This window comes from Leptonychotes weddellii, chromosome 11 (genome assembly GCF_054177405.1).
Source record: "Leptonychotes weddellii isolate Sample4059 chromosome 11, ASM5417740v2, whole genome shotgun sequence".
NCBI classification, from domain to species: Eukaryota; Metazoa; Chordata; class Mammalia; order Carnivora; family Phocidae; genus Leptonychotes; species Leptonychotes weddellii.
This window is the reverse complement of record NC_138379.1, coordinates 20,699,599-20,714,696: the sequence shown is the minus strand read 5'-3', so window position 1 is coordinate 20,714,696 and position 15,098 is coordinate 20,699,599. Positions and strand designations below refer to the sequence as shown.

General features: G+C 51.3%; 1 protein-coding gene across 8 annotated transcripts in view; it reads left to right on the top strand.

Moving 5' to 3' along the window:
• Positions 1–15,098, top strand: part of PRR5L (proline rich 5 like) — a 71,957-nt gene that overhangs the window by 42,160 nt on the left and 14,699 nt on the right. For 5 of the 8 annotated variants that reach the window (XM_081798313.1, XM_081798315.1, XM_081798314.1 and 2 more), the window contains exons 5-6: positions 5,620–5,772; positions 13,537–13,677. In XM_081798313.1, coding sequence (XP_081654439.1) covers positions 5,620–5,772; positions 13,537–13,677 — 294 coding nt within the window. Of the gene's footprint in view, positions 1–5,619; positions 5,773–10,406; positions 10,499–13,536; positions 13,678–15,098 lie in introns of all 8 variants that reach the window. The other 3 variants (XM_081798318.1, XM_081798319.1, XM_081798320.1) reach the window with 3 other exon arrangements.

Genomic DNA, 15,098 nt, shown 5'->3' with positions numbered 1-15,098 from the left:
TCATGTGAACTGGGAATGGATCCCCTCTACTTTCCCCTGTGGGCAAGGACGTAAGCAGTCTCTCCAGGTGACAGGGCAGGAGAGCATGAGGGCTGAAAGCACCAGCCCTTCTGCCAGGTACATCTGGATCCCGGTCCCTGCTGGAACCCTTACTGGCTGGGTGACTGTGGGCATGTCACTTAACCTCTCTGAGCCTGGTTTTCTGAGTGGTAAGCTAGTTGTGATCATGATGCCTACTTCAAAAGGTGGTTGTGGTTCCTAGAGGAGATGTTCTATATGCAAAGTGCTTGGTACAGAGGGAACAGTCAACATACGGTAATTTGTATCTTTGTATTTTTTATTATCATTGCTAAAATAGACCAGGGGCATAGAATGGGAGAAAGACCTGCGTTTGGATTCAGACCAACCTGGGTGCCGATTCTGGTCTCACATTTGCTGGTTGCTTCTCTGAGCCTCGATTTCTTCATCTGTAAAACGGGCATAGTTTGTGGCAAAGGTATCATGAGCTAGTGCATGCAGAGGGTTTAATACAGTGCCTGACAAGAGTAAAAATCAGTAACTCTCCTGTCCTTCCATCATCATCATCGTCGTCACTGCTAAATCAGTAGAAGAGCGGGTGGCCAGTGGCCTTAACATTTACAGAATTCCTGCTGTATGGAAAGTTCTTTCCCCTGGGAAGATGGGGGTCCTTGTCCTTCTCCCCACCCCCAAGCCTAATGGGTTCCCTGTTTTCCTGAGTCCCTCCGGTGGGGGCGGGGAGCTGCCTGCCTGACAGGAGGTGCATACTGGTGACGAGCCCACCTTCTCCTCACCTCCCCTGCCTCTTCCTGCCTGACTTCCCGTGATCACCTCAGTGGGATGAGCTGAATCTGTCCTGCCCGGTCAAGGTTGGGTGGTTTGGGTGCCTTTCCCCAGACAGCCTTGTGTTTTGCATTTTTCCTAGCTGAACCTCACTTTTCTATGGGCAGCCTGTTTTGGGGATGTCTTAGAAAAAATAGACGTGTCAGCTGTTTCTCACGTCTAGGCTCCTCTGCCCCTTCATTGAAATGCTGTGTATTCCACCGCTAAGTTCATTTCCGGGGTGGGGGCGAGGCACTAAGTAACCACGGGCCTCATTCCAAGTCCCAAATCATTTCCTAGGAGCTGCTATTTCATGTAAGTGTTTTTTTAGCTTGAAGCCTTAGGCCTGGGGAGGTGGCGGGGGGCGGTGGCTGCTGCCATGGGGCAGGGAGTGGGACCAGAGAAAAGTCAGGTTCTTTCCAGCTCTGGCCCCCCAAGGCTCCATCACCACTGCCCACAGCGAGCAGGTACTCGGGACCTTCCGGAGTCAGGCACTTGTCAAGGGCTGGGAATGCTGTGCCGTGAGTTCTAGGGAGAACAGGTGCCTAGAAGGACCACGCATGATGGATGCCCGATTCAAGGGTGGTTCTTCTCTCTCCTTTTTTTTTTTTCCTCCCCGCCTCTTTTAGGTCTCCGCAGCCTTAAGCTCCACAGATGTCCAGGAGGCACATCCTTAGGTGAAGTGACCAGCCGACAAGGCGGGCTTCATAATTTATAGGGCCCAGTGCAAAATAAAAATTTGGCCATGACCAGGGTGGGGAAATCAGTCTCCCCTTCCTGTGGGCCTGCAGCTGCAACCCATGGTGGACAGGCGACCCCCAAGAGATTGTAACCTTTGCACCCTCAGTACACAGATCAGGGGTGGCCAAGAGCCCCCCTCTGAGCCACCAGCACTTGAGCCACCCCTCTGGCAGCTGGGCGGGGTGGGCTGCCACCAGGCCCCTCCCCGGGATGCTGCAGGGCATGCACCCAACCTTACCCTCCCTGTACCTGTGCCTGGGCCCCCACCGACAGGACCCTTTTCACCATCTGGGGAATAGGAGGATAGTGGGAGGTGGGCAGCGTGAGGGAGACCCTGCAGTGGGGCCAGCCACCAGGGGGTGGGGAGCAAGTGTGGAATACCCCTCCTGGGGAGGTGGTAGGAGGCAGGACCACAAGGGAGCTGAGACCCCAAGCACTTGGTACGTCCTCCATGGCCCCAATTTCACTTACATAACACAAGTTCAAAGATAAAAATAATAAGAATTGAAACAGTAACTGCAGAGCATTAAGCCCAAGTGGGAGGCCCTTCAGACCACGAAGCCTGCAGTCACACAGGACCCTAACCTCCGCAGGGTCCTGCCTGACTGCAGATTCCCAGGAGAGAAGACCATTGGCTCAGTTTGGGGCCTGGGTCGGGGGTGGGGTCGGAACCAGGCCAGTCGGCTAAGCCGACAGTGCAGCCTGGGGTCAAGGGGTTTGAGCTTGCACAGTGGGGCAGAGGTCCATTAAGTGGATGACAGGTGCTTCTCCAGAAGGGATGGGGGAGCTGTGGGCTAGGCTGGCCCCAAAGGTCCTTCTTCTGTGCACACGTGCCAAATAAAATCTAGAGACTCATTTCCTGGAAAAGGAGGCCACCCAAATACCATCAAAACTGTGTGTGACCAGTGGATTTTGACCGCAGGGCTGGGGAGATGGCAGCATGGCTAGATGCTCCCTTCGGTCCCTTCCTGAGCCCAAGTTTTTGTTGCTCTTATTTGGTCTAAGTTAAGGATTGCCATGCTGTGTATCCTGAGAATTTTAAAAAGAATATTTTCTTTTCCATTTCTCTCTAATCCACAAGTAATTTATTTTTCTTAAAAAAGAACAAAATGTTTTGTTTTTTTTTTTTCCAAATGTCTCCTTGAAGGGGGAAGATCTAGGAGAGAGAAGGAAGGAGAACCCGGGCCATCTCTTAAAGTTTATCCTTTAAGATCCAGACAAAGTGATTTTTACCGAGTGAAGAAATGTCAACAAATTTAGTGGTGCTGTTTTTCTCTTTCTCCCATCTTATACACATTCTGTCTCTTGTCTTGATGTCTTAAAAGTTCAAAATGGTCTTTAGCACCAAAACAGGCAACATACACTCTCAGCAAATGTTTATTAGCATCTGCCGTGTTTGGGGCACTGTTCTCAGAGCCTCGGGCACTAAACTAAGAAATGGTCCTTACCCCCTAAGGACCTAACACATAGGATATAGGGTTTGAATTCATTTCTTTGATTAACTCAGGATCTGACCTGGACCTAGCACATGCAGACCCAGTGCATTTTCTCTCTCCATCTCCCAGTAAACTTCTGGTTCTCCCCCAGCCCCGCCATTGGAAGTGTAGATAACCGCAGTGATGGAACACACTCAGGAAAGTTGCATTAAGAGGGAGGCTTGATCACATTTGCAGGTGCATCGCAGAGACATGAGCTTTCGGAGGGTCGTGAAGCTGTTTTGGAAGAAGCCTGGGACACCCGTGTGGTATTAGAAGTGGTGACAGAGAGCCATGGCATCAGGAGCCCTCCCACAGAGCACCCAGGGATGTTCTGAGAACCTCACCGGTGGCGGGGGGGGGGGGCAGTAAGGGACCCACGCAGGGACCTAAGGCCCCAGTTGTTCAGAAACATGCCGATAGAGTGACTGCCACGTGGAAGCACCTCTGTAATCTTTCCCATCTGGCTCAGCTGCCGCAAAGCCTTGCTTCTGAGAGTCTAAATTGGGTGCCATGATGGTTGCTTGCTTTCTGACCCAGAAGCTGCTGGGATTCGTTTGCTAGGCTGGAAGGGAGAGGACGCAGTTGGGGTTTCACCTTAATTACCTGTTTGTTCCGGTTCTTTGTAAAGGAATTGATTTTTTTCTTCCTTTAACAGAGTTGGTGTTCTCCCATGAGATGTCACTCTAACTTGGATTTGGGGTTCCATCTTGAAGCTAAACAGTGGCCGACTACTTTTCGAAGTTAGGTCATATCTTGTGAGGTTTTTTTTTTTTTTTTTTTTTAAGGTTTTATTTATTTATTTGCGAGAGAGAAAGCATGAGCAGGAGGAAAGGGTAGAGGGAGAAGCAGACTCCCCGCTGAGCAGGGAGCCCGATGCAGGGCTCGATCCCAGGGCCCTGGGATCATGACCTGAGCTGAAGGTAGACGCTTAACGACTGAGCCACCCAGGCGCCCCTATCTTGTGAGTTTTTTTTTTTTTTTTAAAGATTTTATTTATTTATTTGAGAGAGAGAGAATGAGAGACAGAGAGCACATGAGAGGGGGGAGGGTCAGAGGGAGAAGCAGACTCCCTGCCGAGCAGGGAGCCCGATGCGGGACTTGATCCCGGGACTCCAGGATCACGACCTGAGCCGAAGGCAGTCGCTTAACCAACTGAGCCACCCAGGCGCCCTCTTGTGAGTTTTAATAGGTTCTGTGAAATTTGGTTCATCTGTATGTGTCACAGAAATGTGGTAGTTCTTTTGTTAAAATATTTTAATATATTTGATGTAGGCTCATTTGTTACAGACTCTCTCTACCTCCCACTCCTTTTGTGAAGATAGATGAGCGAGCAGCTATGATCATCACTGCCCATCGCCACTGAGTACTAAGGACATAAAATACCGTGTGTGTGTGTGTGTATTTACAATGACTAATTCTTACATGAACTCTATGATATTGCTGGTATGGTCCATTTTACAGATGAGGAACTCAAGAATCAGGGAAAGTAAGGCCAAGATCACACAGCTAGAATGTGGCCGAGCTGGGACTTGAACCCGTCTGATACCCAAGTTTTTTCCACTCTGCTGTGCATGCTCTTATCATCGTTGCAACAGGGTTGTAGGGTTTTGTAAAGGAGAATACTAAGAAATGCCTTAGGTTTTTCGTGTAGGATACATATCCCCATGGGCCCCCTACCCCATAAGCACAGGCCTTTGATAATCTGATATTGTGAGGCGAGGTGGAGGCGTAGCAGCACATCCTTGCTCTTGGAGCTTCTGTGACCTCTGGAGAGGCTGCGCTGCTTCTTACGGGACCCGCTGTAGCCCTTCAAGGGAAGGAAGGGGTCTGGGTGGGAAGACTTGCTGGAAGGCAGCAAAGCGGAGCGGAGAGAACATGGCTTCTGGCTGCAGGAAGACCTGCTCTGTCTCCTGTAGGCAGTGTCTTCCCTGACCATCAGTCAAGTAAGGGTAGTGGCACCAACCGGAGGGGACTATCGGGAGGGTTGGAATTAGGTGAAATGAAGGAAATAAAGCCTCTGACACACACAGAACACTCAACAGTTGTTAGGTGCAATTGCCAAAGGACTTAACCTTTTTCTCTCTTTCCACAACTTTCCACACACATGCTCACTGACGGACACATACCCACGGCTTCTTAAAGTTTTACGCATAGTCTCTTGCACGTTAGCATGAGAAACCCTAAATTTATCTTTTTTAAAAAAATACTATTTCTGCCTAATTTCCCATTACCTCAGTGCTCTCTCTTCTGAGTTTAGATTAAGGGCTTGAAGGACATTGCGTGTCAACCCTAGGCCTGCCATAGGAGCCAGCCAAGAGTGAGGCATGCCTCCTTCTGCTTGAAGGGATGGGATAGCGGTTGGGTTTGGCTCTTGTCTCCCTCTTTTGCTGACTTCTCCCCAAGCCTGATCCTCCAAGAGGACAAAAGTCTCCTCAGACTTGGAGGCATGACTAGCCTACAAGTGTCTAGAACCCCGCTCCGTCAGCCATGGGAAGTGGAAGAAGGTTTTGTCACTCTCTGAAGTGGCCCAACCCTTGTGTTCTTTGTTCTCTCTTGACAGAACCAGCTTCTTGCAAAAGGCCTGTTGTTTGTGGAGGAGAAGATTAAGCTGTGTGAAGGCAAGTACAAGGCGCACTCGTACAGCGGGCTCTGTGACTCAGCCTCTGATGTTTGGACAGCTGAAATGCTTCTGTCCAAAAGTGGCGGGCTCCAAGTGAGTGAGTCACCCCGCCCGTTTCTCCTCCAGCTAGGCGGCAGCACTTCCCTTGGAGCTGGCCACTCGTGGTGGTGCGTGTCAGATCTGTATTTTGAGAAGTCAGGTAGAATCGGGGTGGTCTTCTCAGAGACCTTGTTGAGGGTTCTCGCAGGATGCGTGCTGGTGGTCTCCTGTGAAGGGATCAATTATACTACAGATCCTGTCATGCCATTCTCTCGGGTCTGATCCAGGCTATTCCTAATTGGCCTTTTTCATATTTCTCGAGGTCCTGTATGACAGGAGTGCTCTACCCATTTGGGGGACATTATACTAAGCAGGTACCTGCTGAGTGAGATATGATTTGATGGGCAAAGGAAGATTTCCTGACCTTAAAATGTTTTAGAGCCCACGGGACAGGATGGAAAGGCACCAAATGGAGAAGGGACCAAGGCAAGAATTGGCCAACCCCATGACTCTACCAAGGGCTACTCTCAGCTGCCACCAAGGTGGATCCTGATCTTAGCTTACCACCTATTGCTTGGGTGACTTTTGGCACGTTTCTAGTTTCTTGGTTTTTTTTTTTTTTCCCCTATCATTTTTAAAATGATATGAGTTTAAAAGGGAGTATAGGGAGCGTAATTGGCATAGCACCATTATCCGGCATGCAGTAGTTCCACAGACTGATTCCTTCTTTTTTTTTTTCCCTACTCTAGTTTAGAAACTTCTACCTGGAGGTCAAATTTACTACTACAGATTTACTACTAGACACAGACATGGCAGGCAGGAGAGCGTGCCTTCCCCCGCACACCCCCCCCCCCCGCCACCCCGGGAAAGACACTCTTGGCCAGTGTCGTTTAAAGACGAAATAGGAGACAAATGAGAACTGGTGCTGGAAGGGTCTGGTACCTGGCGCACAGTAAGAGCTCGGCAGACCTTTGGAGGAATAGAGGCTAGAAGCTAACTTCTGTATATCTGAGAGCTGACTGAGCCTGTAACCTTGTTTTCCCTCAGTACAACTGCATTCAGGCTTTTTTAACCTTATAAATGCCCCCTAGCCTAAGGCCTTATTTATTTTTATTTTTTGAGAGCGAGCACGCGTGCGTGCGTGCATGCAAGCAGGAAGGAGGGGCAGAGGGAGAGGGAGAGAGAGAATCCTAAGCAGGCTCCATGCCCAGTGCCAAGCTTGATGCGGGGCTCGATCTCACAACCCCGAGATCATGACCTGAGCTGAAATCAAGAGTCAGACACTCAACCCACGGAGCCACCCAGGTGCCCCCCAGGGCCTTATTTTTGAGTGAACTGGCTTTGACAAGAAGTTTGTGCCCCTTTTGCATGTTGGGGTCAGGCCACTACACAAGCGTGGAAGGTGACAGCCTCAGAAAGGGAGGGAAGAGAAGCACAGTCTGTGACCATGGTATTTGCCTGGAAGTCATCTGGGGAGTTATCACAAGCTCCTGGAAACATGGAAAACCAGCTTCATGAAAAAGATACCGAGCAAAACCAGAGATTTAAGTGCTTTCAGGGGGAGGTTCAGTGCCTCTCATTCGAGTGACCCTCGACATAAATACTCTGGAGTGAAAGCTCAGGAAATGAGCTACGCTAACCCGGGCAAACGAAGGTCCTCCGAGGTTCTCTGCTCAGCCCCCAAAGTGCGCTACGGGGCACCGGACTGGGTGTTCTCCCTGGGGTCCACTCTCGTCCTGGTGTCTGAGCGGCCCTTCTGCTCAGCAAAGGGGCCCGTGGAAAACCTGTAAGGGCCTTTCCTGTCTTCCAGACATCCCCACTTTTTATGTTATGTACTACAGCTCCAAGAGAGATTTTATTTGGCTAAAAGGATCCTCTTGCTCTAACACATAGTTCGGGAGCCACGGACAGGATCCATCCTTTCACCGAAAGGACCTCAGTGTTTATGCACGGGCACCCCGCCTCCCGGCCGCAGACCCAGCCCCCACAGCTCTTACCCAGGTGCTGCTCTTCTGCGGGCAGGATCGGTCATGATAATTCCAGTAATTTCCCAGAGCTTTAACAACCTTGACCCTGAGGAGCTTCTCATTCCCCTTCTATAGACATGCGGTGATCTAAACTCCCGTGGCACATTAAGAGGACAGTTTCTGTAGGGTGTTCATCTAGACCCTTCCATCCAGCTGCCCTTCATCTTGGCAGGGAGTGAAGTCCTCTGGGCTGTTTTCTGAAGGTGAAGTCACGTCCCTGTAACTCTCTCTTCCCCGGGGCTCCCCTGTTTTGTTAGCCTGTGTCTGTCTGATGTTCTCCTCTGAACGCTTTCCAAAACATCCATTACTCTGTGAAGTGTGAAGCCAGCAATTAGACACAGGTTCCCAGGAGAGGTGCCTTCCCGCTGCTGGGTCGAAGGATTACCTCATGTGCCGACGAGCGTTCCGTTGGCGGCGGAGGGGAATAAGCACTGACCTGCACGAGTCTCCTTCCTTTCTTCCATGTCGGGAAGGCCTCTGCTTGTCTTCCTCGTGGAAGGCTTAGGATACAGGCCATCAGTAAAGGAGCTGGAAGAGCCCTTTCTTCTGTGAAGGACGTTATCCAGCTGCTGGGGTCACCTGGGTTTTGGGTACCAGGATGAGAGCTAACGTTTCAGATGTTCCTTCTGACCTCCCTGGCTCCTCCCTGCTGTGAACTAGCATAGCCTGCATTTGAAAAGACTTGTACATTCAGACATTGATTGGTGGTCAACTATGTACCAGGTGCTTTGCTAGGTGCTGGGGACACAGTGGTGAACAAAGCCATCCTAGGATTCCCAGGCCCTCGTGGAGCTCACAGCCACTGGTGGAGATAGATATTAATCAAATCATCATCAAATATAAAACTGTAATTGCAACAGGTATTAAGGCTACAATCCGTAGAAGCGGCGTTTGACCGGTGGGGAGACTTTGCTATAGAGGTGGTGCTGGAGCTAAAACTAGAAGGACAGACAGATGTAAGTTAGGCAGAGAGAGGGGGAAAGAACAGTCTAGGCAAAGGGACTAGCACATGCAAAAGCCCTGTGGTGTGAAGGATCATGGTGAACATGAGGGGCTGAGGTAAAATCCACATAGTTGGGGCCCAAAGGTTGAAGGGAAAGGTCAAGTACAAGGGTAAGGTTACAGAAGAAGGAAACAGACCCCCCCCCGCCCCCGGCAACCAGAGTGCCTATATTGTGGAGGTTTTCTTGATCTAAGAGCAAAGGAAAATGTTGGAGCTAATTATTAAGTCCTGTTCTGTCCTGTCCCATATTTGGATTAAACGGTAACTTCCTTCCACTCACCGGCCTTAGCATCTGTGAAAACCTGCACACTTGATACTTGCCATTCATTCACTCAAAGATTTCTAAAAATGGATTTATTGATCTGTCTGGCCTCGTGCTAAGCACTAGAAATAATAACGGTGAGCAGGACAGACAGGGCTTACGTGCTTACTCCCGTTCTAGTGGAGGAGACAAGAGAAGTCAGTAAGTGATTCCAGCCGAGTGTAATTAGCACTCCGGGAGGGAAATGAGAGGGTGCTATGGTTTTGCGTTTTCCCCTAGTGTGTTTCTCTCTGACCTTTCAAAATCTGCACGTCTTCGGCCCTGCTCGCTGCTCGTCACGTCCGTGCTCTGCTCGCTCTCTCGCAGCCACTGCTTTTATTGTCCATTAAATTAATAGGCGGAAGATGCTAAATGAATCTTTCAAGATCTGCTCAGTGAACTGGCAGTGTTTTGCCAGACGTATCTCTCAGTGTCTAATCTTGGCTGACCCAGTTTCTCTGCCTCAGATGAGCAAAGACAGTACTCAGTCAGTTGTGTCACCTAGGTCATTAACATGCAGGCACCGTGGGGGTCCCTCCCTGCCCGTGCCCGCCTTCCTGCAGGTGCAGAGTTCCTGGCGCAGCCTTCCGGTGGCATTGGGTGCCCCATGTACAGGCAGCCTGGGGTCAGCCTTCTGGGTCCCAGGGGTGAGAGTAGGCACAGCATGGGAGGTGGGTCCTGTGTTTTGCAGGTGACCACTGCAGAGCATGCTGTCCACCTCCCACCCGCCACCCGGCCTCTGGTTATTGCAAACCAGTGGGGGTGGAAGTGACAGTCTCTAGGCCCTTCTTTCCCCCTCCCTGTACTGACAGCTCGAATCCAGAATGAAACAAAAACAAAACAAAAAAGCAGTGCTGTCATGATTAGAAAATCAAAACAATAACTGTGCACGTGATCCTCCCAGATTAAATCTGTCAAGAGCATGGGTTCTGGAATTCCAGCTCTGCCTTCTAGCTGTGTGACGTTGAGCTAGACCCTCAGCCTCTCTGAGCCTGTAAAATGAGGTCGTAGAGTTTACTCATGAAACGGCCTGTAGATAAGTAGTTTAGCACAGTGCCTGAGAATGTTGTAACCATTCTTGTGATGGCACCCATTGTCATGTCATTTCCAAACTTCAGCTCCTGTTTCTGGAGTGGGGGATAGAAGGCATATTTGCCTATTTTTGATTAAGTCTTCCCATCCAATCGCACATTGACTTGTAGTAATGCCTCCAAGAGCAAACGTAGGTCATGAGCTTCTTCCCCTGTCCCCCTGTCTCCATGCTGCATTTGACCTGGGACTGTCTCTAGCCTCTCCTGCAAGTAATGACAAATTCTTTTCTTTCTTCCTCCCCTCCCATCTTCTCGTCCTCGTGTAGGTGAAAATCGCATTGAGGTTCTGGCTGAAGTGTGGGACCACTTCTTCACTGAGACTCTCCCCACCCTGCAGGCAATATTTTATCCAGTTCAGGTCAGTCTCACTGAGGAACGACCTCCTGCCGGCCTCGGCACTCTGTCTCCTTCCTTGGCCTTTGGCCAGCTGGGACCTCCTGGTGAAGGGGGGAGAGGCAGGACATTGGGCGCCTGAGTTGGCTAAGGACCACAGCGCTCTTTGGAGGGCTCTCTGGTCTATGTTTAGCATCTAACCTCAAGCCAAGAGAGAGTGCCTGCATAACTAGCAATTTGTAGGCTCTTGTCACCCTCTTGGTTTTGAGTATTCCTGTATATTCTTGGCGTGGTTTGTTTCTCCCGTTTTCAGAAGTAGAGAAGATGGGGCAGGGAGACTTTTGTTTCCTCTTTTTCTTCCCCCTCCCTTTCTTGGAAGCCCGATTTTAAAGCAAGATTCCTGTTGTCCCAAATTGTGGGAAGGGAATCATGTCTCTTGCCTTCTGTGAGGGATGCCTGAAGACAAGTAGCCACGTGAGGGAGCAGAAAGAACACTGGACTCCATCAGCCGTTGGGCTTAGGCAAACTCATTTCACTTCTCTGAAATGTTTCATCTGCAAAATGTGGGCTTTCGAGCAAAAAATGAGCAGCATCTCCTTAGTATTCTTATTCTGTGATCAGAGCTTATTCTAACACTTGAGTTGCTTTCCTTCTACCTTCCTGCAGAGGCTAATAGCAGGACTGGTCACTGCCAGGTCAGAATGGACACCCCTGCAGGCAGGTTGACCGATAGATCTTCCTCTCCAAGATTCACATCTCCATCCTCCACTTACCCCACCCCCGCTCCGTCCACTGGGGTGAAGGCGCATATCTAATGGGGCTTTGTTGAAGTGCGGGTGTGGGGCCCAGCAACAGCACAGCCCTTAGCGATGCTGTGTGCCAGACACAAGGGCCCACAGGCTTTATTTGCTCTGAATGGTGTTGTATGGGAACTTGGAATTCCTTTAAATATGTATCAATACCTAAAAATGGGGAGGTTACGCCTACTGAGTCCATTTCCCATTTCTGGCCTGCCCCTCACAGTTCCAGTAGAAGCTCTGGCCTACAGCTCACTGCTCTCTTCATCCCATCCTTAGCCCCATCCTCTACCACCGTGAGAGGGTTTGCAGCATTTTTGGGGTCAGTTCAGCTCCCATACCCACAAACGTCTCCCCTCCCTGTAATGGTCACTCCTAGGCCAGCGCTGGGTCCTAAGAAGACAGACATGGGAGGTAGAGTTGCCAGAGTTAGCAAATAAAATTATAGAATGCTGGGTTAAATTTGAATTTCAGATAAACAATGAATAATGCAATATCTAGAACCATACTTCTACTAAAAAATTATTCACGTTCAACTGGACATTCTCTGTTTCATTTGGCAACCCTACTGGAGGGGCTGTGTAGACCTGGGTCTCTGTCTTAGGGCCCCGTGGGCATGGAATTCCAACGTGGGGGTGTCCAGATGGGTTAGAATGGGAGTGTGGCATCTGAGTGGGCATGGCCCTGGTACAGTCATCGGATGGCCAAGAAGGGCCCTCACTGGCATATATCCAGGCAGGAAACCAGTTGTGCGGGTCTGAGGATGTTACGCATTCTGCCTCTCTTGAAGAATTGCAAGCTCCGGTGATAGTTGATATTGCCCCAATCCACCCCCTTCCCCACACGCAGTTTCCCAAGTGCTGCTGCTGATCCAGACACCCCACCTTGAGAAGCCCGGAGTTAGGGGTTCTCACTACCGGTAGTAACACACCGAGGTGTCTGTCAGTCCAGCTCCGTCCACCTCAGAGCCCCCTGTCTGTATGGGTGTCTGTGTGAGCCCTACTTCCTCGGTGGACAGATGTGTTTTTGAGTACCTACTGTGTTCAAGGGGGCGGCAGCTTGCTTTCATTTTCCTACCTTAGAAGGCGAAAGGGACCTGGGAGATGAAATGAGGGCATAGCTAGCTACGAGGTCGGAGGTCATTGTGGACTGTAGCGTCTTGGAAAAGGCAAGGTTGGCGGAGGGGGGCCTGCTGCCACTGGAGTCGGGCCGGGAAGGCAGTCGAGGAAGGGGGTGGTTGACTCGAGCCTGGAAGGCGCCTGTTGGCGGTTGTATGCATCTCTGGGGACTGGGAGGGGGGAGGGAGAGGGGCATGCGGAGATGGCAAAACCACTCTTGACTGCATTTCTGTGAAACCCTAAGGACGTCTAGGAAATGTAAAACTTCCTTAAGCCTTGGCAGACGTGAGGGATGAAAAGCGACATCCCGTTTGGCAGGTACCTTCATGATCTCTTTGGCTCCACCAAGAGCAGCCCATTTTTGGTGTGTGTCGTGTGTATACGTGCAAAGGAGAGTCTAGGAGAGAGGGCCTCCTTTCTCTTTCTGCTTTGGGAAACTTTGGGAGCCCTAAAATCAAATAGTTAAGGTTTGAGGCCCAGCTCTACCTGGGGGATAGAACCGTAACTCTGGGCTCTAGGTGTTTCCTCTGTGAAGTAGGTTTAATAACAGTACCTGTCTCGAAGGGTGGGGATTAATCGTGTTAGTTCCATCGAAAATATTGAGAGTCATGCCTAGCACCTGGAGCTTAGTAAGTATAGCTCTTAGGATTAGGAGTTCCTTTCACCCTCCGCCCACACCGTGCATGGTCAGACTTGTCCCTGTGTTTTCCTTCTTGGCCTGGCGCGAGCTAGGTGCTCACATACTGAACAGGGTTGAGGAAGCAGCCTTGAAAGTGGGGGTGGGGGATGGGGGTCGGGGGTGTTGATCTTTTCTCTCATTTCCCCCCATCTTCCTCTCTCTTCTTCCTTCCTGACCACCCCCCCCCCCGCCCTCATGACAGCATGGCCCCCATTGATGTGTCTTGTATCATCTTGAGTCACTTAGGCAGGTTGAGTCACACCTTATCTTAAACGAAGCTTTCATTGGGAAGGACTGGGGCCAAATCTTCGACTCTTTGGCAGCGCCCCTGCCCACCCCGAGTCCTGCAGAGACCTCGTCCTGTCCCATCCTGGTGTTCTGTCCACACTGGTTGTCCTGGACCCCGTGTGGCCGGCAGCATATCCAGCGGGCTCTCACCTCCCGGCCCTGCCCCCTCTCTCCTCTCCAGGGCCAGGAGCTGACCATCCGCCAGATCTCCCTGCTGGGCTTCCGCGACCTGGTCCTGCTGAAGGTGAAGCTGGGTGATTTGCTGCTGCTGGCCCAGTCCCAGCCACCCTCATCCATTGTCCAGATGTTGCTCATCCTGCAGGTGGGTGAGGCCCCACTGGAGACGTGGCCACCAGGCCGGGGGAGGAAGAGACCCTGTGGGACGGGGGAGGGACCAAACGGACCTGAGCACCTTAGCTCAGCTAGTATGCTTCAGTGTCGTCGTTCCTGTTCCTTAGTACGTTTGTTCATTTGCTGTACCTCCACCGAGCCCCTGCGAGGCCCCTGGCGCTGTGCTGCATGCTGGGATCCCAGTGGGGGGTGGGGGGGGCGAGAGAGACACAGTCCTGTCCTTCAGGGAGCGGACACCCTCCCTCCTCGCCCGGGAGCCTCAAGTAGCACGTGACGACAAGAGCCTCCTGCGGGTGAGCTCGAGCCAGACCAGGAGCTCACTGGAAGGTTCCCGGGGCAGGAGGGCATCCTAAGAGACTACAACCAGAAGCGAGACCATGTCAGGCCCCAAAGCAGCCAGCCTGTCGCCACTTGCTGGTCTTTCCTTGTCTCTCTCTGACGCCGCCTCTGTTGGCCCTGCTCGCTGTCTCTTGGACTGGGTGTCTCTGTCTTTCCCCCTCCCTCTGCAGACTTGTGCTCAGTACTGTGGTTCACACCTGAGCAAACGTGGCATCACGCACACAGCTCACGCGTTTCCACCAAGTGGTGACCCAGACGGTCGCCTCTTCATCTCCATTCCGAATCAACCGTAGGAAGACAAGCTAACACTACCGGTTCCTGGCTGTGTACCTGGTGCAGACCGAGGACTTTATGTGGTGTTTTCTGAATCAGATCATCCAAATGACCACTTCGTGAAGTAGATAGTGTTGTTATTCCCATTTTCCAGGCAAAGAAATGGAAACCCAGGAAGTGTGTGTTTGTCCAAGGTCCCTCAGCAAGTGGTAGTAGGATTCAGAGCTGTGGACACTCAGGGGAAAGAGTTGGGTTGGTCTAGCCCCGGCTACACGACTCTCCTTTGCCAATCAGCCATGACCTTGGGTCAAGTACCATAATCATGGCCTCAGGGAGCCCAATCCTATGGATAGGGGTGCACAATTCCCATGAAACAGAGATGTGGCCAGGGACACCCCCAAAAGAGGGCTCCTGTGCCTCCACCTTTGTAGTAAGTTCAGATCCCACAGCATCGGGTCTGAGCTGTTCCCCAAGGCAGCCGGTATCATCCTTGCTCAGGCTGGCGGTGACCCCACTGCCCTCCAGCAGGCTTGGGGCCTTGGTCTCCCCCTCCCCCAGCTGCTGTTCTCTTCCGGCTCTCTGAGCTGGGCCATGCTTCTGGACCTTCTCTGCCTTTCCTGAGGTCTGAGAGGAGCAAGAGTTACCTAATAGGATAAGGGTGCTCTTCATTGGCTGGAAAACCAGGTCAGGTGTTTTTCGGGCAGGAAGGAGAAGGAGGGGGGTTCGGAAAGTGTGTGGGGGGGCTCGTGTCTGAGAAGCATGAAGTAGAGCTTGCATCCC